Genomic DNA, 27,001 nt, shown 5'->3' with positions numbered 1-27,001 from the left:
TTTTTTTTATTTAATCCAAAGCAAATAATGTGACATTATCTTTTTAACAGTAAATCAAATCACAAAGTATGAACCATTTGCTTTAAGATTTGGGATCTTTACATTTTCCACAGTAGCTAGACACTATATAAAGATTAGAATCTATTGTGAAGTCCCACTGACTATTTTAAAATAAAATATAACTGGTCAAAACTCCTTAATTCTGAAGAAGACACAGGTCTGATAATTCATCCACTGAGAACATATTCTTCTTGATATACTCAACTTCAACTCTTTAAGCAGTGCCACCTATAGCATGTATCGCTGAAAGCACAACAACCAGACGTATGTGTGTTACTGCTGTCTGCTACACTGAGGACAGAGGCTGAGAGAGGTCTGGGGTGAGGCGGAGATGAGCTTCACTATTGTCGGCCTAGAATGCTGGTGTAGATAGAGTTCTTGGTCTACTATCCCTCTGCCATCATACTCTAGGATTGTTGGCAGGTGCCACCATTCCTGGCAAGAGAATTTTTAAAATTCCTTTCAGTTTACCTCAGTGTTTTGTGTATCTACTACCAGGCCCTAAGTATAAGGGAGGAAACATCAGGGGCAACCTAGAAATTGATGCTATACAATTAAAGTTATATATGACAACCACAGATAAACTAAAAACATGGCAACTACTGAGCACAATATGGAGATGGACAAAATCAGGACTATCAGTCAGTGTGTCTGTCTATCTACCTACCTATAAATATCTGTCTCTATATGTGTATTATCAATATAAAGATACTTAAGATATTAAAAATACTACAAAATAGTATTTTCTATGATACCACTTAAATATGAATAAATAGCCACATAATAAATATTTACACAGAAAGTAGTATAGAAATATGAAGCATATATTACAAAGTAATCATAATTCTAGAAAAGGGTATGAAGAAATCTTACATAGAAATTTTTCTAATTATTCATGTGATTTTTTTTATAATGTTAACTCATTAATAAGGATGAAGTCCACGTTTTACAACCAAGTTTAATTTAGGGAGCTGGATGAAGCGATAAAAAAACATACTGAAATCTTAAAAGAGGACAAAAATGTGCTTCCAAATTAATTTACAGAAGCCACCACTATTTTTTTAATTAAAAGATCTTTGAGAATTTTATGAGAACTGTATTTACATGGCTTCTACTTCTCCTTCCTCTTCCTCCTGAATTCATGACCTCTCCTTTAATTATTGCTACACACACACACACACACACACACACACACACAAGCCATCGTACAAGTACAACCTGCAGAGTCTATTTAGTGTTGCGACTATGTACATGTGATAAAGGCAGACTGTCTGGGCCTGGAGAACCTATCATGAGTCCTGACGAAGACTGAATGAAGGAGATGTCACAAGACACTATCTCTAGATGAAGAGGTATAAGCAATTAGTCACAATCCTTATTTTAAAATATACCATCAGCTTCTTCAGAAAACCATTACGACTTGCTGTAAACAGAAACAACATTCAGATTCACTCCACAGAGCTCCCTGTGCTACAATCAGTTTGTTTGGGGTTACCAGAGGAAACTGAGGCCAGCAGGGTCCTAGCTTCCCTTTGTCCTGTTCTGCTTCCAGGAGTTCTGGCAGGAAGAGAAGGAAGGAGACCAGAACTCAGATGTCAGTCCATGTCAGCTTTGGTTCAGACCTGTAGCATCTGTGTAACACGCAACAGGGAGAGCAAAGATCCTCAGTGAGGGTTTCGTAAAGACAGAAAGTCCCAGGCACTGGAAAAACAGAACCAGGCTGAAACCCAAAAAAGTAAACAAGCTAACTTCACTAAATGAAGGAAACATTTTAAACTATTTACCACTATAATTTAAATGTGATTTGTCTTTGGATGGTTCTCAAAACAATAGTTTTAAACACATCACTACTACTTTTTGTAAATAAAAATGAATTATCTGTAAAGAAGCAAGCATTCTTCTGTAAGTCATGTCTCTCCAATTGCTTGGTCCTGGTATATGCTTTACAATCCTGTTGGTCCAATCACAGCACCAAGGTCCGGTTAAGGTACCCTCTTCACTGGGTCTGGCTATCATCTGAGCTTCCTTCCTTCTACCTGCTAGAGAAAGGACCACACCTTTTACTTTGCTAGGCATTTGGGCAAGATGAACAGGGAGATAGGAAGTAGGCTGCCTGAGAGCTACTCTTAGTACTCCTCTCATTGTTAATAGATAATGTGTTTGCAACTGGTAGAGCTATATAATGGCTTGTATAACCAACCTGTATTTCCTAATGTTTCAAAGACTATACTGTATACATGGATACAGTTAACACATCTCTGTCAAAAGGGACTCTATTTAGCTCATTTCCAGCTCCCACAACGGCAGGCTACTGCCCATTCCTCAAGGGCAGAACATGTAACTTTTACAAAGCTTATCACAATTTTGAAAACTCCTTTTAATGTCAGACTTCCCTTGCTCCATGTAAGTAGCTGATGATCTTTTCAATGAGGACACAGACGTGTTCTCTTTGGCTCTCTAGACGTGATGGCATTCTTTTCTCTGGCTCTCTGCACCTAAGCAGCTCTTCCCTTGCATCGTGTCCCCGGTTCCTCAGCAGTTCCTTTCAAGCCTCTTCCCCTGCCCTTATTCCTAACACACGAGTTTGGGCTTCTAAGCTTTACATGGTATTCAACTTCACATGTCTGCCAGTCATTGTCCTTCTGTGGGGCTTGCTCTAGGGGACACAGCACTTCATGAAGGAGACCATTATCAACTGGTGCACTTTCCATTTACGAATTTATACTAATCTATGGGAATTTTGAGTAGAAACATGTTTTCTAGCAGAAATGCCAAAGAAAGTTCTGCACTGATGATTTAGAAAAATATAAATGACTTTTCTTACACACATTCTGCACTAATTTAAGTACCACAAAGCTATCTGCCCTGATTTCACTGACATTTAATAAAATCCATTTCTTTCTCCTAGTCATAAACCTGCCTAGAGACCTACTGAGCACGAGTGTTCTACAAAGCATTTTAGGGATAAGTCATTGAACGAACTAGCCTTAAAAGCAGCTGGTTAATTTATTTGGTTTGTCTTCCACATCCTGTATTATCGAATTGTCATTATCCCAATACTGAGAGCAATTTAAGCTCAATGGGAGCTAAGTACACAGAGAGGAAAAGCTGTTTCCAAGAGGTCTATATTTTTGTTGTTGTTGGAGAAAGTATTTTAGGGCTTTATTTCCCATAAATCCACATTCTGGCAGTCAGCACTCTCAGTACTTATATTTCAATAGGAGCCTTCACATACCAGCAATATACTTTATTCTTCTATGTTTTGTGCTGATAGATGTATCTAACACTTTCCTGCACTACAAAGTGGTATAGGATGCACATCCCAGAATCTCCCACACCTGTGCCAAGACCCCTAGCAGGTTGTAATACAGCCTGTGTTTCTGGTATCCAGTGCTATCATTACCAATAACCCACTCTCCCCTAATAAAGGAAAGGGGCATGTTTCAGTTGTCAGCTCAGGATCTTGCAAGTTTATGAACAATGTGACTTTTTAGCTTTCTTCAACCCCTGCAATACTGCTTGCTCTAAGCAGCAAGGATGCCACAGGAAATAGATATGGAAGCCACCAGCTTTGTTCCTACAGGAAGGGAAAGTGAAAAGGAGAGAGAGGGAGAGGGAGAGAGAGAGAAAGAAAGAGACCATAAAAGACAACCTTGGCTAAGTCAGATGAAACAGTAGACAAGAAGATAACGAATCTTTTATGAACACAAACCTCCGCAACTCAGCACCTAATAGGGCAGTATCAGGAAAACAAGGCAAAGGGCAGAAGGACAGGAAGTCTTGCGATGGCACTAAAAGACTCGAGAATGATCAAAAATAAAATTGTTAATAGAAAACAAGGACTGGAGAGATGGCTCCGTAGTTAAGGCTCACTGCTCTCCCACAGGATCAGAGCTTGGTTCTCCATACCTATTATCAGGTGGCTTACTGGCTTCCGTGCATGCTCGTGCATACACACACACACACACACACACACACACACAACCTCCCATAACTAAAACTCAAATAAGTCTTTTTTTTTTTTTTTATAGAAAAGACAACTGAATGAAACACTATCCAGTGTGGAGAAGGTACTGGCTGTGCACAGCTGAGAGAGGCCCCTAATTCTGATAGAGCCAGGGGTGAGCAGGTAGCCAGGGGAGCAGGTGGGAGCCTTCATCCTGCATCTTGCTTTGACTCAAGACCAACATGGCCAAAAAAATTTTTTTGGTCTTTTTAAATCCCCACAAAGAAAGAACATACAGCATGGCAGGATAGGGAATACCATACAGCAGATAGGGAATATCATACAGCAGATAGGGAATACCATACAGCAGACAGGGAATATCATACAGCATGGCACGGTAGGGAATATTCTCAAGCATATTCTTGCTTTAAATTCACTGGTTAATTCCTGGACATGCTATAATCCTTCAAACTTCTATTTCTAGAGGTAATTTCATGTGCTGAAGTCAAATGCAGGCCAATCACTGCTGCCACATGCAGTACCTATGCACAGGCATCCCACAGCCTCTGGACCAAATACGTGTTTCACAGGAAATGTTTAAGAAGCACGAAGCCAAGACCTTGAAGGCTAACTGATTTTGTGACAACTATGTGCATATTGATAGATGAAAACAAAACAAACCTGAATCGCTGCAAGGGAAAGTCTACTTAGCTACCACAGTTTCAAACTGGGAAACTAACATGAAAAGATGATGCTAAATCCAAAGGGTCCCACGAGGAGCAGTTTCTTTTGTATTATAAAATAACAGATAAAACAACAGGGAAGAGATATAAGTCTATGGAACAACCTATCTCCCCACTACAGGCTAAAATATCAATGTACCCATTCTGAAACACAGACTATTTAGCACTGTTGTCTTTGCACCTACAGATGCCTGAGAAATGAATTCACTTAATCTGTTCTAATCAGCTTTCCTCTCATCTTTATTGAAGCCTGACACTAAGTGGACACGGTCAGTCACTGGTAGGTCTAGAAGCAGAACTGATGGGTTTGGATGGACTCACATCCCCGGGACGTGATCTGCAAACGCAGTCAACACGCAGTCACTCCTGATACACTTCAACCTCTACTTGGCTCACTTGGCCTCCTATAGAGTATCTTCTTGAGAACAGGAATAATTATCCCAGATTTAGGCAGTATTAGTAAAAAGGCTTCAGGCTACTCAGTAATAGGCAGCAATAATTTGTGTTCAAAGTGACAATAAATATCAGGTGGTCAGTCTTCACTGGCCTGGCTTCTATTACATTAAAAGCTGCCCTGAGCAAAGAATTGTATCAGACACACCACAAAGGCAGATCTAGATGAGGATAATAAAATTTTCAAAATCTCTAATAGTTAAAGACCCTGAAAAATAATGGTTGGCAGGGAAAACAATGACTGAGGTTGTTTGTACACAGCTGGGCTAAATGAATGTGCATTGCTTGGAATGTAAGTTTACTTGGCAATGGGTTCAAGTACTTAAAAGCTAGTGATAACCTGTGACCTAATAATTCTAATCAAAGGAATCAATGCTAGAAAAATAATTCCAACAACAGACAAAAACTTGTGCCCAATGATTGCTAGACTCAGCACCACAAAGAAAATGAGCAAGTGAAGAGATGGCATATAGACAGGGACAGTTACCAAGCAGCGGTAATGACTATCTAGAACATATGACAATTAGCACAACTTAATCAGGAGAAAACTAATCACCCAGCTAAAAAGTAACATCTGAACAAATACATCTCAAGAGAAGAACAGATGGCCAATAAATAGATGAAAAACTTTTCAATTTTTTTGGTCAGAAAGGAATGCCAACCTCACATACTTTGAGATTTCCAACCCAATCAGATTGGCTATTATCAAACAAACAAACAAGCAAAGCAAACAATTTCTAATGCTGATGAGAATGTGGGAGAAAAAGCCCTATGCACTGCTGGTGAGAACGGGAATGAGTTGAGTCACTGTGAAAGTTGGTAGGGATGGTCCTCAAGAAAATGGAAAAATCTAATCATACTACAGAGATATTTGTGCGTCCATGTTTACTGGAGTATTATTTGTAGTAATTAAGTTATGAAGTAAACCTAGGTGCCCACTAGGAGATGGAAGCTGTGGTGGTTTGAAAAAAATGCCCCCTCCCCCCAGGTTCATAGGGAGTGATACTAATACTAGTGGGTGTGACCTTGCAGGAGTACTACGGCATTGTAGGACAAAACGTATCTCTAGGGATGGGCTTTGAGGTCTCAAGGTGCTCAAGCTAGGTCCAGTGTCACACTTTCTTCCTGCTGTCTACTGATTTAGATACAGAACTCTCAGCCACCTCCACAGTCCCATATCTGTCTGAGTTCCACAATGTTCCCTCAGGATGACGGGGACTAAACTTCTGAACTGTAAGCCAGTCCCAATAAAATAATTTTCTTCATAAGAGTTGCTGTGATCATAGTGTCTCTTCATAGCACTAGAAATCCTAAGACAGAAGTATAAAGAAACTATGGCATAAATGCATAAAGGAATCCTATTCAATCACAAAAAATGATAAGTTATATGCAAGACAATAAATGAAACTGGAGATTATGCTGAGTGAAATAAGCAAGACAGATTTTAAAACACAACTTGTAAGTAGAAGAGAGTCCACTAAGGGAAGGGAATGGAGTGGGAGGAGAGATGCAAGTATAGAGAAATAGGAAGGAAGAAAAGAATGGGTAAGAATAAATAAGGAGGATAGACACATTCAAAACACAATGTATGTTTTACAGAAATGCCGCAGTGAAGCCTAGTTGTACAGCTGATAGCATTAGTACACTAGAGGTGGAGGGCAATGGGTGGAGCTTCCCTAACAAGCATGAGGGCCTGTGATCTATAAAATAAATGAATATGTCTAGCAAAAAGACGACCAGAAAGTAAGTTCATAATCTTGCTCAGACATACCATAATCAATGATTTGGTGTATAGCCCTTCTTGAATATACCTACACACATAATTATATTTCTAAAACAATGCCAGGGGACCCTTCATACACTTTAAAAAAGTACATCAATAAAAACAATTTATCAGATGTTATCACACCACTTATTAAAGCCATTGACAAAGGGAAAGATTGATCTGTTAAGAGCTTGGCTTGTCACTCACAGGTAAGCCTTGGTCTGCTGATAAACAAACAACTTCATAGAGCACCAGCAGTGTAGAAGGCCACTGGGTGAGCGTGAAGGATCTTGGTAAAAACAAGCCGACTCCATAAGCATGTCTGTATGAACACTTTCCAAAAATAATTACAAGCTCATCCCATCTAAGATGGAAGGCCCTGATCCTGCTTCGTTACTCTTGCACTGAGCCTTGGTGTAGCCTCCCTCCTTTTAGATAAGGCTTATTTAGCTACTCAAGAACATGATCACTCTGGCCTCGTATACAGCCTAGATTCTAAAACAAACAATTGCCTCCTGCAAATCACATCCTGAAATTGGCTCCATCTTCAAAGATTATCTTTTGACATCTTCTTCCTAAAACCTATGGCAGTTCTCCTAGTGATCTAGAGATAAAGGGCACACAGCCATCTAGGTATGTAGTATGTTTCAATCTTCAATGTTAAAAAATATCCAAGAGAAATATTGTTTGGAAGCTTAAAAACAAAGAAAAGAACACTACCAGATTTCTCCATAAACATTCTTACATATATACATACAAATAAAAATACCTGTATACAAGTTTCTTTCTCAAATGATTCAGAATATTTATTTTCTCACCAGATCATCATTCTGGCTAATTAATAATCTTACTAATGTCATTCGACTACTACTGCCTGACCCACACTCTTTTGAAAACAACCACCCACTGTCACAACATAGTAGTGTGCATGCAATGACACTAATAACACTATCTGGGACCCTCTGCAAAGGAATATGCTCAGAAAGCCGATTTGAGCTAAGTAGTCCTTGAAATGAGCACTTTGGTTTGTCTGAGTGATACTACCTAACAACGGCTGTTCCTGTAATCCCTTATTTTATGCAGCCCTACTTGGAAAGAAAGGGAAAGAGGGAATATTAATAACAGTCCCTCTGTATCAAGCCCCACAGGAAAACATGACGAGCATCAATCCACCAGTTTTATTATTCAAATATGCAATGAGAGATACAGTAAATAGGAAGCAAAGAGGCTTGATTGCTCCAGGAAGAGAAGGATTCAAGGAAGTGCTATGGTCAATTACATACATGACACATAGAAAGGGCTGCATAGTGCTTGCCTTATAAGCATGAAGACCTGAGTTTGATCCCTAGAACCCATGTAAAGGAAGGCAAGCAAATGCTTTCAGTACCACTACTGGGGAGTCACGGGAGGGCTGACTGCTTGAGGCTCAATGACTGGTCATCTTACTCCACACAGATTGAATTAAATAATTAACTAGTTAGTTAACTGATTAGTATTTCATAGTTCAGGTCAGTGAAAGACCATCTTTTTAAAAAAAATACAGGAGACAGAGAGAGAGAGGAAGAGAGGGAGAGAGGAGAGAGGGAGAGAGAGAGAGGGAAAGATGGAGAGAGGGAGAGAGGGAGAGAGAGAGGGAAAGATGGAGAGAGGGAGAGAGGGAGAAAGAGGGGAGAGAGAGAGAGAGAGAGAGAGAGAGGGGAGTGAGAGGAGAGAGGGAGAGAGGTGTGGACTACAGCTGAGGAATAGCACCTGAGGTTGTCCTCTGGTCTCCACATGTATGATTAGACACAATTACATGCATACACACATACATGTGAACATGAACCACAAAAAAGAAATATTACATATGGATTTTTTTTCTTTCTTTTTTTTTTTTTTTCTTCAAGACAGGGTTTCTCTGTGTAGGCCTGGCTATCCTGGAGCCCACTCTGTAGATCAGGCTGGCCTCAAACTCAGAAATCCTCCTGCCTCTGCCTTCCAAGTGCTGGGATTAAAGGTGTGCGCCACCACTGCCCGGCTCATACGGAAATTTTTTTAAAAAATTAAATTTATTGAATTTATTTAAAAAATTGACCTTCTGGCAGAAAAGCTTTAACGGGCATTCGATTGCCTGTTTAAACAGGATCATACAGCAAATGAAGCTAGCATGATCCTTCCCACATTCCACATGCAGTGTAGACACCATCCCAGGACTGGGAATCCTACAGAGAAACAGTAGGAAAGCAACTGACACTTGGCACAAATGAATAAGAAGATGTCAATGTTGTGACGTAAATGATTTCTAGTTTGAGGAACTGATTCTATTTTTAGCCTCAACCAGTATAGAATATACAGAAAACTACACCCAAATATGTTGCCACAGAGTTAATTTGCAAATTGGTTTTATATGACTGAGAAACATGGTTTGTGGAGGTTCCGTTTGTGTCTTACTTCCTGTTAGTTTGTGTTTATACAGTGTTGATGTGCTGACAGCACTAAATTCTAGGAACAGAAACACAACTTAGAACAGAGCTTCCCAAAGCAGGATGGGACTGGGGACTTTTTTAGCAGTTTAGCACAAAGCCACTAGTCCATAACCTTGGCACTATCCTGTGGCTTAATACTGACGTGACCAGGAAATCCTCAACATGTGTTCTTAATTCTTCAAAAAGGCTCCGATGAAAAGTATAATGGTAAACTGTGTGACACGGCACGCCTGGAGAAGGTGGCCCGGACCACCCCAGTACAATGCTCACAGCTATCCAGGACAGCTGAGCTCTGCACTGTACACAACAGTGTACCTAGCATTGTCAAAATCCTGGAGCACTACTGGAAGCCTACAGGCAGGGTAGGATGCAACCACAGCCCCCAAACAAAGAGACAAGCAAACAAAAACCTACCACAAGACTCCAACCTAGAACAGGAAAGTGGCTGTCCTCTTTTCATTCAGAAGGTCCTTTTCCTGTCTGCTGACTGACATTTTTCAGCATATAAAGCAACCTGCCTCCGCACCCAGGTCCCTTCCCTTTACCAATAATGTCAAGCAGCTGACTACCTCACATTTAACAGTGGACCCCACCACAAACAGTGCCACAATGAACTGTGAAAGGAGTGGAATCAGCTAGCAGTGAAGGGTAGTCCAGAGTTGAAGGTAAAGGTTATGTAAAACTAAGCTTATCTTGCTGACAAAGAAAGCCATACATTATAATCAAATCAAATCAAATCAAATCAAACCAAACCAAACCAAACCAAAACAAAACAAAGCAAAGCAAAACAGAGCATCCACACAGGACACTGCAGTTTTTCATCTAAAGCCAAAACTCCCTGGCTATGCTCATTTATCAGAGTTCCTCCTTGTGTAAAATTCCATTGGTTCCTGTGTTAGAGCCCCTCGGACAACACGTTTGGAAGATGGGCTTCTTCTTCGTTTTCTTTCTTTTTTTTAACATGGAAACAAACCATAATTCTAAATATGCTTTTTATGCTCGAGTGTCAAGCAGTAGAGTCCACTGTTAATTATACTGTTTCCTTGGGAATCAAAAAAAATTCTAAACATAAAAAGAAAAAAAAAACAAAACCCCTCCGGCCTACTATTCCTAGTCCACTACGGAGAAGCCATGGTCTCCCCAAACTACAGAGCTAGAACCTTGAAAGGCGAATGAGACAGGGCCATGGCAGTCTCTGGAATTTCCTGCACACTCCTATATTTATGTGGCACAACTCTGAAATGAAAATTTTAATTGCTTTGGGACATTTTACGAAATTAACTTTAATAGTTGTGGCTTGAATTAACCCCCCCCCCCCCACAGGTGCATGGAGGTGGCACTGCTAGGAGGTGTGCTGTGCACCGGTACCCCTTTGTTGGAGGTCCATAACTAGGGAGTGGGCTTTGAGGTCTCAGAAGCTCAAGCCATTTGATTCCTGCTGCCTGCTGATCCAGATGTAGAACTCAAGTTCCTCCAGCACCATGTCTACTTGCACGCTGCCATGCTTTCTGTCATGATGATAATGGACTGAACCTCTGAAACTATACACCAGCCCTAACCTTGGTCATGGTATGTGTCTCTTCACAGTATTTAAACAACTGGGGGCTGGGAAGATGGCTCAGCTGTTAAGAAAATAGGCTGTTCTTCCAGAGGTCCTGAGTTCAATTCCCAGCATCCACATGGTGGCTCGAAATCTTTTAACTGCGATTATATTGGACCTGATACTCTCTTCTGGTGTGCAGACAAAATGCCCATATATAAAATAAGTAGACAAACAAATCAATCTTTAAAACAGACTTAAACAACTAAAATATTAAATACAGTGTCTCGGTATTCTTATGAATAGCCCACATATCTTAATAGCAGGCCTTTGCTTTCCTGCCTGCTTTCCCTGTTCCCAGCCTATGGGCCACTTCAACCCTGTTTATAGAAGTTGGCTCACAATGTAAAGGACTACAGAACAGATCAGTGTTCTTATGGTAAAACACCTGTGTTGCACATCATACCTCCATCTGGGCAGTTCTTCTCTAGGTATTTGAAATATCAAGTTATTTCTGATTCTAACCTCTCAGTTACACAGTATTTGCCTTTTTTGTTCCTTTTCTTCTACATCATCTGCTTTTTACACTATTCAGTAGGCTCTTGGTGCCCATGACATACCATTATTATAAGGTTATCAATAATTACTAAATGCTAGACTCTTCAGATTGTTGCGTGAATTTATGGTGCTAGTTTAAAACTCCAGTTAAAGCAATAAGAATTGCTTTTGGACCAATGCAGTCTTTGCTTTCCTCATTTTTCAACGTTTATAAACTTTTATAACTCAATTAATAACTCTTAAAAGTTGGCCAACATATACCAGAAGAAATTAACTGCTCACAATAGTCACTACTTCAGAGGCCTGCTGCTGCCATGTGGTACAAGCAGGCAGAAGACACCCAGAGCCCACAAATGCATGGCCAGCCCATAGCAGAGCCACTATGATGTGCAAATATGGGGTAGAGAAATGGGAGAGCAAGAGAAGCAGAATGGTTTGTGCACTATAAAGAGAGGAGAAATGGAAATATGAGGATAGAAAGGAACAGTCTCATATAAGTAGCCTGCCCTGCCGCCTGAGGCCATGGTGAAGCCCTGGCCCATATCTGAGAGATGTATCTGGGTCTGTGGCTATGCAGCATCAGGGGTCTATGTCAACGTCTGTGGCTCATATTACCACCAAAGGTCATGGGGACATCCCTGGTGTGGCCTGCTGCCTGGGACCATGTTGATGACCAAGGGCTCTGTAGAGCTGGCCCCACCCCTTACTGGCGTGGCACCCTGGAAAGCTTGCCCAACTCCTGCAGGCTACTGCACTGGGTGGCACAGCATAGCTGGCCCTGGTGGTGGGGAGTGCCAGTGAGCTGCGCCAAGTGCAGGAGAGCTAGGCTGGCTTTGTGTGGTGACACGGGTGAGGGAGAATGGGAAAGCTGACCCGTGCCAGCTGTTGAAAAGTCATTGTGAAGAAATACAAAGCAAGAAAGCTGGGGAGTGATGATTGAGCAACCTGTGATTTTAAAGAGGGGACTGGGAGACAGTTTCATTTGCAAAGATGAACACAGATGATGATGATCTAAGGCTTGTACCACTGGACACCACAGAAATGCTTCTGGCCACTGGAGGGGAAGATACTGTTGTAAGTCCAAATGCCCAGAGAAGCCACAGGATGACAGGGTAGATAGATACATAGGAATGTGTCAGAAGGAAAGTTATATGAAGGAGGCTAAAAAGACTTAGGAGTTAAGAGCACAAACTGCTCTTTCAGAGGATGAGTTTGGTTTAAGGCATCCATCTCATGTAGTTCCAGTTTCAGGAGCCTGTAACTCCAGTTCCAGGGTATCTATCAAGACATCTGGCCTCTGTGGGCACTTGCCTTTACCCAGACACAAGCACATGGATGCCTAAGTAAAAGTAATTTCCCAGCCCAACTTCCTTACCCCTAGCCACCTATGGCAGATGACTTGGTCCTGCCCTCACTGGTTGTAGCACTCAGGGCACTGTGCTCTCCACCTCACCTGGTCAGTACAATAGAGCTGGCCCGAGTGTAGGGAGCATTGGGAAGCCAGACCCAAGGGTATGAGCTTTGGAGTGCTGGTTTTTCCCCTTGCTGGCCTGCAGTATTTGGGTGAGCTAGCCAGAGCAGTGCTGGAGAGTTCTCACTGGTAAGGTGTGGGTATGGGAGAGTGGGCAGGCGGACTAGCTCAGTTATCATCCAGGCCCAGATCCATCAAGGGCTTTGAGTTCATCCATCCCAATATGGAGCACATGAAGGGACCGGTCCTGCAGATCCATATCTGATGGATCTCCCTGATGCAGGGAAACAACAGGATATCTGAGACGAGTCCTGGTGAGGATTCAGTACAGATAGTGTAGCAGGAGCCAGAGGCCTCAAACCAGACCAATGACTCACTATAATGAACATTTTTAAGTAAAGCTGGGTGGACAAAAGGGTATACTGTGGGTCACACTACAGCTTCCATGATGAGTGTGTGTGTATGTGTTGTTGTTGTTGTTGTTGTTTTGTCCTGTATATTTTTTGCTTTATTATTTTCTTTTGAGTGGTAGGCTGTAAGGGTAGAGCACAGATACCAAAGGATGGGGAGATGAATGGGAATGTGATGTTCACAAGAAATCAACAATAAATTAAAAACTAATAATTACTACTTAATATCAGCTATAAATGCCTTTTCTTACTTAAAACAAAAATAAGGTACTGAAGAGATGGCTCAATGGTTAGGAATACTGGCTATTTTTCCAGAGGACACAAGTATGAGTCTCAACATCCTCATGGTGGTTTATACAGTTTGTAACTCTTTTTTCCAATGGATCAGATGCCTTCTTCTAGGTTCTGAAGGCACCAGGCAAGCATGTCATACACAGATACACATGCAGACAAGATACCTATGTACATAAAATATTTTTTAAAAAGGAAGATATATTTCTTAGCCCAGATATGAGAGTGGTACATAGAAATAACATTTAAACAAAGCACCCATACACAAAAAATATTTTTTAAGGCAAGATATAGTTAATAACCCCGACATGGTAGTACATGCCTTCAATCACAGTACGTGAGAGGTAGAGTCAGACAGCTGCTCCATTTAAGTTCAAGGCCAATCTAGTCTACATACCTAATTCTAAGGACCCTGTATCAAAACATAAGACTATATCTTCAAATAAATGCAACTATTTCAACAAAACACAATAATGCAAAACCATGTGGCACAGGCAATCGTTAACAGTATACACTGTGTGCACAGAAGAGAGCGATGTTCTGGAGAGTTCTACAACTACACCAAACCAATAAATTTTGAAAATACCATTTAACTAAATATGTCATCAGAGTTTATGAAAACAATGTAACATTTTACTATTTATGAAGTATAAATTTACATAATATACTCAATGAATACAAGGAAACAAATCAATACTGTATAAAGGACACATGCATGTTTCATGAAGCTCCTAACATGTAGGAGAATTTATAATGGCCCCTAAAGAGAGCTCGAGAGAGAATGTTTCCAGAGCAGAACCTGTGCTGCAACACAAGTTGCTGTTGAGTACTTGCCCAGACCCTCATCCAGCACCCATCTCTGGGCTACTCTTTAAATCCAACTATTAATGAAAGCAAGCTGTCTTAAGTACTGTTTTAAATGGCTGCAGATCACTAAATCTTCATCTTCACTGAGTTCTAAAGGAATGCACAGGTCACAATCAAAGCTCAGTGATTTTATGCAAAAAAGTCTCCTCACCAAAATCTGCTTAATAATGAAATAAGAGGGGTTTTAAAGTTGTTTCTCAAATTTGACAATCACAACGAAGGTAGTTAATTGTGTAAGGCAAGGACGGTCAAATTAAGCCTATGATTCCCATTACTAACAACACTACAGGACAGGAGAAGGAAGGGGAACTGCTTAGAAGAAACCAGAATTCTTGTGACCTCCACTCTGTACCACAGAATGGGTCCCCGGGTCTGCACATGGCTTGAGAACGAAGAGGGATGTGCAGTTCTCTATCCTGCCACCTCACTCCATGTCATACCAGAGCAGGAGGGCACGGGTAACTCACACCATAAATATTCTGGATGCTTTGGAAAGTGGGCCTCAAAGCTGTCAACTCACAGCTGCTTCACTACCTAAGTAACTCAGACCACCTCTTTCTTAATGGCTATATACAAAGTAATATTGTCATTTCTAGTACGTGATAGTGTTTGTTTTAAAAATGATATTTTAAGACTGTGGCTAATAAAATAGAAAACAACTGACAATCACCATGATTCTTTAATTTTGGGATTTATTTCTATAAACAGAAAGATGTTGGGGAGGTTTCGCTTCCTGTTTTGATTAGCACAGAAATCCTACAGTGTGACATGAACACGGCACTGAGGAGCAGCAGTAACCCTCCTCTCCCTACCTCAGCCCACAGGAGGTTTGTCCCAAGCAAGAGCAGGAATCCCTAATCTAATGACTTTTTGTTGCATTTAAATGCTGCCTCCTTTCTGTGGAAAGGCCATTCTTTTCACATGTCAGCTGTCCCCTACTTCAAAGGAGGTGGCTAACTCAGGCTGCAAGTACCCTGGAGATCAAAGTCTCAGTTTCATTACATCATCATTTGTCACAGGCCACACATTCTGGGAGAGACACACAGCTTTACCTTTTTCCCGCCAGTCACAAACTGCTTACAACTGGATCTCACGAACTGTGGGTGCACAGCAATGATCTACAAAAGAAAAAGTACCCAAGCCAGGTTTAAAAGTCGCAGATGAAAGTATATGACAGTCTCTTGTCCATTATGGGCAGCATGATCTAGAACCCGGACCTTGGCAGGATATCGAGTTCCGGGAAGGCGCTGAGGCTGATGAAGATGCTCCTGTGTGATAAAGTATCTTCTCTGAAGCAAAGTCAAGGCTACACGAGAATGAAGGGCTTCTCACTTCTGTCTAAATGGGGCTCACTGAGCAGACTCCCCTCCTAAAGTCATGTAGGGACCAAGGAAGTTGCCATGTCTCAACCATTTGTAACTAAGTACACAAGAGAACCCAGCCATGAGCAGGTCTCTCCAGGGCTGCTCCGCACTGCTCCTGCTGGTGGCTCTATGTTACCTAACACCATGAACACAAGGTGGGTGAGGAAGGAAAAGCCGTGAAGTCCAGAGCTCCAGTCAGCCTAGCTCCCTTGAGACCCGGCTCTTTGTACAGGAGCGTCTCCCTTCTTTACCTTTTCATCCCCAACTATCCATGAAATCAGAAACTTCCCAAACATTCACTTGAATATATTTTACATTTCTATAATTAACTAATATATTTCCTTCCTCCAACTGGACAGGTTAATAATTTCTCTACACTGCCATTGTCAGGACAATTTAATAGACATTCTATCATTTTTGTGATACATTGTTAGTACAATGTTCTCTTCAGCTCTGCCCTAACCCATCCTAATTACCAACACAGAACCACACATTAGATCCCTCCAAAGTCTTACACTCTCTAAGAGCCTTGCAAACTCTCTCACAACATATAATGAGCATCCCTCTTTAAAAATGCCTTACCTCCATCCCACATAGACTCAGAAAGGTAAGTCAGGAGCATTGGTGCACTGGCTGCTTCTCTGAGCCTGCATCAGCTGGGCTGAGCCTCCCTCCCAGTGCCTGGCTCACTCATGGGAAGGACTCAGACCCTCCCTCCCAAAGGTGCCAACCTCACTGCTCAGTGCTGCTCTGCCAAGTACTATTTCCTTCGGTCTTCACTCTCTACCCATTCTTCCATTAACCAAAACATAGTCTATGGACATTATGTCTGCACACTGGCCTTCCTTGTATCATCTGAGTGACATCGTTTTGTTTTGTTTTTTTGAGCAAATGTCTTGAAAGAAGAATCTTTCCTGGTGCTACTGACTCCATCTTTTGGGCCTCACTGGGGCAGCTGCCCTCACTAAGGCTATCGGGAAGCTCCCAGACGCCGGCCTGAAACACTGGACACTGCTCTGCCTGCAGGCTGCCTTTAACAGCACTGCCATCTCTCACTCTCTTCTTGATGCGCCAATTGCCAACCTGCATTTTTCCCAGGCTTCCTAAGAACTACCTCTCAGGCTAGTGGCTATTTTTATGTTCACTGCAGTCCTTTGAGAGCTACAGCATATCAACATCAATCTTTTTTTTTTCACCCTGTAGCTGTGAAGTGGCCAATATCCTTAAAAATGGTTTCTTCTCAACTCACCTCAAATAACCAACTGTGTTTTAAGGGACAATCTCTACCAAGTAGGCCAACACTTAATCCTAAACTTTCTGTAAAACCACCAGATGCAGCCCAGCTCTCAAAATTTCTGACCAACTTCCCAATGCCTTCACCCAAATGATTACCTAATACAATTGGGGAGATTTCCTGCAGCAGAACACGGGATTTACTCTCTGCACCTTCATCTTTAATGTCAGTCAGCCCACTGTTACTAAGGCTACAACGTCTACCTCTTGAAAACTGTCTCAATCCATTTCCCCATCTTGAACACTCAAGCTTGCTCCCTTTACTAAGCTCCTTAGTGCTTTGTTCAGTACACTACATCAGCCTTCTAAATTGTCTCTCGCCCAGAGACTCTCCTGCTTAAATCCCCTTCCTCTCTCGCAAAGTCAGCTTTCTAAAACACGTGTCAGATCTTATCTACCCGTTACGACTGTTCAATCAATATTTGAATAAACCCGGGAAGAAAACCACCTCCTTTGAGAGTACAGCAGATACTCTACCACAATAGATATCCCCAGCTCATCCCTGTGTCCTACCCACAGATCTGCCATCTCTACTGCAGAGTCACTGACCCGTCAGATGGAAGCTAAGTTCCTTAGTCTGAAAATGCGGCCTATGCTAGTCGGCCTTTCATTGCCTCTTTTGTCTCCATGCACATCTAAGCAAGACATCCTGCCACTTACTGGACACAGCTGGAACTTTCTGGCCTCTCCATTTCTCCCATGCTTTCCCACATGGAAGGCCAGTTCGTATCTATCCCTGCCTCTGTATCAAAGCTCAGTCAGATATTACTCAGTCTATAAAGCCACCACTCCAAAACAAAACACACCACCAACAAAAATCAGCTAATCATGATTTCTTTTACCTCAGAATTATTGTTTATTATGACTGGTTTTGACTCTATCATCTTAGTCAGAACAGGAAGTGTGTGTGTGTGTCTGTGTGTGGGGGGGGGGGGTGAGAGAGAGAGAGAGAGATTTAATCGACTCAAATAAAAGCTCTCAGAGCACAGAATGAGACCAAAGTCACAACTCTGCATCTGGTCTCAGTCTCCACATCCAAGTGGCAGCAGCACACCATGGACTTAACAGACACCTGAGCAGTGCCATCCTCATCTAGGGAGAAAACTCTTTCATGAGGGAAAGCTTGCTAAATACTTACTTTAATGGGACAGTCAAAAGTCTCGTGAAATTCTTCTCCAGAATACAGCCCAAAGACCTGCAGCTAAGAAGTAAACAGAGAATATCAGTTCATCATGACCATGACAGAGAGGGCTGAGTCAGCAAAGAAAAGGAATGAAAGCAAAAGAACTGGGAGACATTCCAACGAGTCTTAAGTTCCCGGGAGCCCCGTGAAGTACCCAGTGCAAACCAATCCCATCAGTGTAGAGCTCTGTATCAATGAAGCCTTTACAAGCATCTTAAAGAATTAGGCACATAGGAAGGGGATATGGAGAAGATGGAAGGAGGAACATGGAAAATAGTGTAATTATATTTTAATATTTAAAATGAAAATAAAAAGGCTTTGTTCTCTCTACCTTCTGCAGATTTATTAAACAGATACCAACTTTCAGAAATGAAATAGATATGGGCAAGTTGCTAACATTCTTTTATGAACTTCTCACAGGCTAATAGAACTGTTTCCCCCCCCCCCCCATGCAGAAAGGAACTACCTTGAGTCAGACGTATAAGCTTTACAGACACACACACATACAAACATGTATGCACACATACAAACATGAACACACATATATACACATGCATTCACATACATGAATGTACACACACATACACATCGATGTGGCCAGAGAATAATCTAAATGAGACCCATTCCAGTCTTATGCAGAATCTATTCTGTGGTAAATGAAAGGCTACAGTTGCCCTGCATCAGTATTTACTTTCAAGTTATCTAAAGCTATTTTATTCAGTTATATCTCCCCAGCTTTTCAATCACTCACAGCAGAAATACAACAAAAACATAATTAGGTCTAATGTGTAGAACATAAAAGGATACGAAGAATATTCTTAGCTTGACACAATTTGTGACATAAACCTGACTCTTCAACTCTCACCCAGATAAAGGAGAATTTAAGCAGCTGTCAGTGTGATTCTCTTACTCAGAGGCAGGGCCAGGACTGAGTCCAGCCTAGGAAAAAGCCAAGAAAGATCGAGAAAGCAAGAAAAGGGGGGTTGGGGGAAGGAGGAGAGAGAGAGAGAGAGAAAGAGAGAGAGAGAGAGAGAGAGAGAGACTGACTGACTGACTGACTGACTGGAAGGAGAGAGCGGGAGCAAAGGAGGAAGGAAAGAAGGAAAACAAAAAGAAACCAAGTCCAAGGAGCTCTCGCAGTGAACGATATCCTGAACCCCACCCAAGGAGCTCCTCTACTGTACTTCTCAGAGAACGATACCCTGAATCCTACCACCACCTATCACAAGCCACCCTGCCATTTAAGTCTCACACAAATGGAAACACATGCCAGGCCACCGCTGCCCTTCTCAGCAGTGCCCCTGTGAGCTTTCTGTATGCTGCAGCGGCTGGCTCTCTGTCGCTGCTGTGAGGTTGACAATGTGTGACTTTGTCACAATTCATGTTCTCCTTCCACTGACAGCCAGTTGCTTTGGCACCAGATCAGAACTTTGTTTGCAGTGCTTCTGCAGACATCCTTTCCTAATCTCCTGATTAACTTACACACATGTGTGAGGCCCATATAACAAGGGGTGGGAATATTAACTCACAGGCTAGAATTATGTTCATATTAATGGACAAAAATATTTAATAGACTTGTTTCATTTATTTATGATTTTTAAAAAATGTTTATGAGTGTTTTGGTTGAATGTATGTACATGCATCACATGGTTGTTGCCTGATGCCGGAAAAAGCCAGAAGACAGGTTATCAGATCTGCTGGGAGCTAGAGTTACAGAGTTACTAGGCGGTAAACCCAATCCTCTGCAAGAGCAACAGCGCTTAACCACTAAGCTGACTCTCCAGCCCCAACAGTTTGGTTCTAATTAATTCCTAGTCTTACCAGGAGAGTATGGCAAGTGTAAGAGTTACCACAGAAACAGAACTAAAGGTGGTGTTAGGACCCTTATTGATGACTCCAGCACTTGAGATGGGTTTACGTTCTTTCTGGTCTCTAGAACTTCTTTACTTATGTAGAAATTCACCCTGAGGCCATGTGCATATATGCTCTTGGTCTGAATGTCTGTCTCCCTCAGATTTTCCTGTTGAAATCCAATGTCCAAAGTAATGGTATTATGGGGGATGGCCTCCTGCAGGATGTTCCCTCAAGAATGATACACCAGTACCAGTATAAAGGGAATAAAGAAAGCTAAGTAGGCACATTTGTCTTCCTGCTTTCAGACACTAAGGAGACAAATGCATCCTTCAAACCAGGGAGGACTGTGGCAGTGTCCTCTGGGAGCAGGGAGGACATTCCTCCCCAAACACTGAACCCAGGATCCTCATGTTCACAGTTGTCAGAAATAATGTTCCCTTGTTAAAAAACTGCCCAGTCTAATAGCATTTTATTACATCAACACAGGCTAATGAGACTTCTGTGTAATATTTTAAATAACAAACTCATTTTTTGTACTCAAAAAAAGACTATGTGAACTCAATGTTTTTCTTGTTTTAATGTTCATAAGTTGTGAATGAATGATTCGTTCACCCAAGCTTCAAGCAGAGAATTCTCTCAATAGACAAATTCACCCATTAGAAAATAAAACCTTTCAGCCAGGTATGGTCAATACACCTATGCTTATAATCCAACAAGCAGGAGGATGAAATAGGAGAATTGTTCATTTGAGGCCAGTCTGTGGCTACATTCACAGACCTTGACTCAAATAAGCAAATCTTTGCTGTTCTTTCTGCTAACTGTCTAGAACTATTCGAGCATGACATAATGTGGAATTCTTTCTAAATGGATCCCAGGCATGGCCAGCACACGCCACAGCTGCTGTGGCTCTCACTGCTGGGAGGGTATGAAATCTCTTCCTTTTTATAAATTCCTGAAACTGATGTTTCTGAAGCAGAACAGTCAAGCACTGCACTCAGCAAACACTGCACTCAGCAAACACTGCACTCAGCAAACACTGCACTCAGTCAGGCCTTTACTGGACGATGGGAGGATCGATGGAGACAAGCAATTTCCACACAGTAAGGCAGGCCCTGTATCACTGACTGGTAATGGAGGAAATCAGCATGGGCCCATAGTGATGTGCTCAGTGTTAATGCCTACACAACTAGCTCCCAATTCCATCTACTTTCTTCCCAGCACAACATCTTTACAACACAGTCTCGGGTCAGACACTACTACAACTCATTAACAACTCTAACCCCATAACAGGCCTCACCTCTGATGATAAGCAGTTAGATCCCTGAGGACTAACAGTCGGCTCACCTTAGACAAACTACATCTCTTTCTGGTGGGTTGAAGTGATATCTGTAATGGTCACAACAGATAATACCCAATGTGGGTTGAAAATCTTGCTCTATCCTGCTGCTAAGGATGCTAAAGTCCACACCAATGTGCTTGTTCAAAGGATGATTCTGCTGATAACCTAAAGACCTGCCTATGATCATCAAAATCAATCGATGTGACCAGAATCCAAGTGTACCAAAGCTCCTGTAGGAAAACATCATGCCAGACAATAGAAAATACGCAAATAAGGCAAGCATGTTTTCACATGAACGCCAAAAAGAGCAAAATAGTATAACAACATTGGAAAGCTGGTTGTCAAACTGTGGAGGAAAAAAATCTGTGCCTGAATTAAGAGAGCTTTCATGAGAGGAGAAATAAAGGAAACAGGGTATTCATCAGAATAGAGATAAGTACCATTTAGAAGTTGGGTGAGCCATGAATGACCTCCTGAAGACCAGCGCCGCATGCTTACGGAAGCCTACTTACTTACTGAAGCCTAGATGTGACAAACACAAAGCCAAGCAAGCTCCTACGAAACAGGCACTGGCCTTCAGGGTTGTCCCCGACAATCCTCAGAAGTTAAGTGCCTTCTTATGTTAAAGAACACTGAAAGAGACACCACTGAGGGAGGAGCAAGCTGAGACCTCAGGTAAAGCTGGCCACACACCTGTAACGCTAGTACTTGGAAGGCTGAGGCAGGAGAATCTCAAGTTCCAGGCCAGCCTGAGCTACAAATGAGACCCTTTCTTAAAAACAAGATGACACCACCACCACACCACGTGCATGATCATTAACAGTAAGCTTAGCTGAGCACACAGGAAGACCGGAAATCCCGTACCCTCATAGGTGATGTCTCAACGGTGTCAGTGGCAGTCCTACAGTCTTCTGGAAAACTATGGACAATGCTTCACTTCAGTCATGTCATGTCCTAAGCTGCGCACTCACAAGGTACACTACTGAATTAACACAGCAGTTCCACTTCTCTTCTCCATATTCTGTATTTATTTGGTTACTGGTCACTGAAGATTATACTAATCTATAAAGGGAATCCAGTCAATGATAGCCTAGAGTATTGACTTCTATAAAGATCAAGGTTGAGATAAAGATCATAAAAATTAAAGGTCACCACAGAGAGTTTTCTTTGACAATGATATTCGCCACAGCAGTTCTAACAACCTGCCACAAAAACTTCTAGTGTTGAAGTTGAGGTTGGCGTGGGGGTGAGAGAGAGAGAGAGAGAGAGAGAAAGAGCCTGAGAGAGGGAGGCAGAGAAACAGAGTAAGACATACAGAGAAAAATGAGTATGAATATGAATGGATGATGAACAAATAAGAATTTCCAACAAGTGGCCTACAGCCATTCTCCTGAAAAGTTCCCATGAACTAAACACCCAGAGAGCCACATGAGTTTCACAGAGATACACACATGCCTTATCTACCCTTATGAATAAGATGGGAAGGCATGTGATTAGCATGAAATTCTACCAATTTGTCAACTGTACCACCAGGCAGTAGCCCGCCACATACCCAGAAACTATGACTAAGGTAGCCAAAGCACTGTACCACCCTCCCAGCTTCCAGACAAAAACAGGCCAGGAGGCAGGCCAAGGGCACTCTTGTGGGCTGGCACTTCATCTGTCTTGGGGAGGAAAAGGAGAGATTACTGCTGTCCATCCTGTTTGCCAATGCAGAACACCTGGGACTAGAAGTGATAGAAAGAGAAGCGCTTCACCAAACTCCTCAGTCAAACATCTAGTTCATCTGAGAGCCTTTCTTTGGATATAAGAAAGTGATTCTATAATACCTCCATGCTGCTTACAGTCAACTAGACACAAACAGGAGTCACCTAGAAAGAGAAAACCTCAAGTGAGGAGCTGCCTCCATCAGTGGCCTGTGGGCATGTCAGCAAGGAATTCAAGAGACTGATTATTGATATGAGATGGTCTATAGCACGTAGACAGTGTTAGCCCTGGGCAGGTGGACCTGGGTTGTACAAGAAAACAAGCTGAGAAAGCCACGAGGAACAAGCTGGGAAGCAAGAAGTGTTCTCCATGGTCTCTCCTTCAGTTCTTACCTCAAGGTTCCTGATCTGAGTTCCCTTAATGATGGACTCCGACACAGCCAAACAAATGCTTTTCTGTCCAAGTTAGTTTTGGTCACAGTTTATCACAGAAACAGAAAGTAGCTACTACAACTTCAAAAATATCAAGTCAGGTCTTTCAAGGGTTTGCCAGGCCCTGACTCTATTTGCTAACATGTTTCTAGCTAGGATAAATTAAAACAAAAACAAACAAACAAAAACCCAGAAATATACTTGATGCCTTAAAATTTGTAGAACACCATTCCAAAGACTCAAAGGGAGAAAACAAAACAAAACCAAAACAAAACAAAACAAAAAAACAAAACCACATTTAAACATGTCTTAACAGCACAGGAGTCAAAGGAAACCCAAAGGCTATTTGGAAACTTCAAAAAGAGGAAACACATCTTTGAAGCTACAGCAGAGTGTGATGTGGAGAGTGATGGTGACTACAATTAAAAGGACAGTTAACAACTACCACATGGGTGTTCTTTACCAGGGACTACCCCAAGTGGCTGAAGCTAATTCACTGAGTCCTCACAGTAGTCAGGACTAGTTATAATTATCCCAACTTACAGAGGAGACAAACCTGAGGCTCAGACGGGAGAAAACAGGCTCACTTAACAACCCACAAAAATACAGCAGTGTAATTCAAAACTGAATCCCTAGATCATACTGCCTGATACCCAGAGAAAAACTAAAACTGCGAAATGGCAAATGCATCCACATCTAAAAAGAAGAAAATAATGTTGGAAGAAAAGCCAATTAAACAAATAAAGAAGTTGCTTGCCCTCCTCAGAGAAACAGAAGCACAAGACCAATGTGATAGTAAAACAAGTATGCCAAGAGTGAGTCAATACATCCAATTTTTCTTAGAAGTTATGCATTTTTAAAATAGTGGACATCCATTTATCCTGCTACCTAAATGAAAGTTTGGGTAGAATAATGGAACGTGGAAGAGTTCACACTGCAATGGAGTAGAAAAGAAAGTCTGGAAATAAAGATAACTAATATACATTAGAGCCAGGATTCACACGTTTCCTGTGGGCTTCTCTTTGTGCACGCAATCCATCCAAGACAGAGAAGATACCAGAGAGACTAGAAAATACACTACCATTAAGGCAGCAAGTGGGATGTGGCCCAGGCATCTGGAACACAGCTACACTCTGCCTCTAAGCCAACACTGCCTCCAGTCTCATATTATTGAATTTCTTGGAAGAAATAAAAACAAATAGAACTGAAGTAATAATCAAAATTATAACTAAAGCAAACTTTTCTGAAATGAAAACAATACTTTAATATATGGATAAAAAGGAGTAAGTGTGTTCCAGATGAAATTAATGACAACAGATAAGAACTAGATGTAACACAGCAACCAAATTAAAAGGTCATCTTTATTACTTTTGGTTTTGTTATTATTAGACTCAAACTTATGAAGGACAAGAGTTAGTTTTAAAGGTTTCTTAAAAAGCAAAAGTAGGCTGACAACAAGTATGCTACAAAGTGTCAGAATAAAGAGGGCACTCTTTCTAAAATCTGGGAGAAAACCTATCAACTCGGAATTTGTTTGTATACTCTGCATGAAGGCATCCTTCACAGATGAGAAAATAAACCATATCCTGAAAGTCGTCTACAAACTCATGGCACCAGAATGAACCTACCAACAAAACCACTCTGTACACCTCCTACCTCACAAGCTGAGCACTGGGAAGTCATGAGAAAGAACCTGAGTAAACCTCAACTGTCAGAATGATGACTATAAAAACCAATGCAAGTATCAAAGATTAGCAGTGAAATAAATAAACTGTCTGAATATGAGTCTTATTAAGCCAATGAAAGCAAAACCCATAATAGCCACTCAAAGACAAAGTTGACCTTGAAGAGCACCTTCTGTTTTTAAGATAACTAATCACTTTGTACAGCAGTTTATACAACCTCTCAATTTTCACAACACTGGCTTCTGGTCAGGGCTGACCTACATAAATACAGGTACTGGGAGATTTCTATACAGATCTATTAATGATAATAAAAGGTAATAAAAAACACTTTAAAATACATCATAGAATTACAAAAACAAGACAGATGTACACTTTTCTAAGCCAGGAAAGCACAGTGTCTGCTAAAAGGCAATGGGAACTCTCAGGCTGCCACACTGCGCAGCAGATGGAGGAAGTCAAAGATTCCACTTTGACACATCACTAATAATTCTTGAACAGTCAAAGGACTGAAATCCCTAACTAATATTTCCAATAAAAAAAAAGCTTAATATTCTTACTTGCCAGTTAGTTTAAGGAAACTGTTATCTGCTGTAAGTACAAAAATAATGATTGGCCTTTGAGTAAAGAAAACTAACATTAACTTTCTTTATAAAGTTAATATGCACAAAGATGTTTGAGCACCATAGATGATTCTTTTCAAATTCCACACAATTATCCCCACTCACACACACGCACATGCACACACATATGCACACACACACACATATGCACACACGTGTTCATCTCAAAATTTCACAAGGTAAAAGTAATAACATCCTAATTGTGTTTCAAAAGACTTTTGGGGTGAGTTGAGGCTTTTGTGTTGCTCTTGTTAACAGATTAATGGGTGTTGGCGTCTACATAACTGTTGATAGATAGAAATGGGAATAATCTCTTCTGCACTGAGTATATTTTTGTTAATTTACTCACTTAATGGCCCATTGGATTCAGAGAACTTAAACTGTATAAAATTGAATTAAGAAATCTCTATTCTCTAAGAAATGTATAAACTTATATGATGATTTTTAATGAATACTCTTCTTAATCAGTTATTTTAGAGAAGTGGCTCGAACACTCTGCATCAGGATTTTTATCACTGCATGCCAACATTAGAAAAGACTTCCATCGACTTAAAAACAAAGAAGATATTCTTGCAAGTAGAAAATCAATCATCACAGCCACTAAATGTCACAGCACACCATCAGCAAGAAGCACTGATAGTTGTTAGCTGTACACTGCACAAATGATGTATGTCTTTGGTTCAGGAAGTAGGTACCAGGTTTTTAGAAAACTGTACATATATTGATTTTACATTTATTTAATGTGGCCATTGTAGGATACTTTATTCTTCTGATAAACTATGATTGCTTATCAAAAGATTCTATAATTCAAGAGTAACATTCATAACTTGTGTGTTAAAATGAAAACCACCAGCCCACAGAAATCATGCCCACAAAATCCAATTTTGTGGATTTATGGGAGAAAAGCATTAAACTACTGTCTTGAAGGAACTGCAGACTAGTCACCGAAGTCAAAG

General features: G+C 41.2%; 1 protein-coding gene across 2 annotated transcripts in view; it reads right to left on the bottom strand.

The window, feature by feature from the left end:
* The window catches only part of Vps41 (VPS41 HOPS complex subunit), a 149,520-nt gene that overhangs the window by 56,798 nt on the left and 65,721 nt on the right, over positions 1-27,001 (bottom strand). Inside the window, exons 6-7 of one of the 2 annotated variants that reach the window (NM_172120.4) lie at positions 18,365-18,427; positions 15,622-15,687 (exon numbers count right to left, since the gene is read on the bottom strand). In NM_172120.4, the coding sequence (NP_742118.3) occupies positions 15,622-15,687; positions 18,365-18,427 (129 nt within the window). Of the gene's footprint in view, positions 1-1,555; positions 11,886-15,621; positions 15,688-18,364; positions 18,428-27,001 lie in introns of those variants that run through there. The other variant, XM_006516641.3, reaches the window with a different exon arrangement.

The sequence above is a fragment of the Mus musculus genome, chromosome 13, assembly GCF_000001635.26.
Source record: "Mus musculus strain C57BL/6J chromosome 13, GRCm38.p6 C57BL/6J".
NCBI classification, from domain to species: Eukaryota; Metazoa; Chordata; class Mammalia; order Rodentia; family Muridae; genus Mus; species Mus musculus.
Note: the sequence above shows the minus strand (reverse complement) of the source record. Positions and strands in the feature narration are given on the sequence as shown.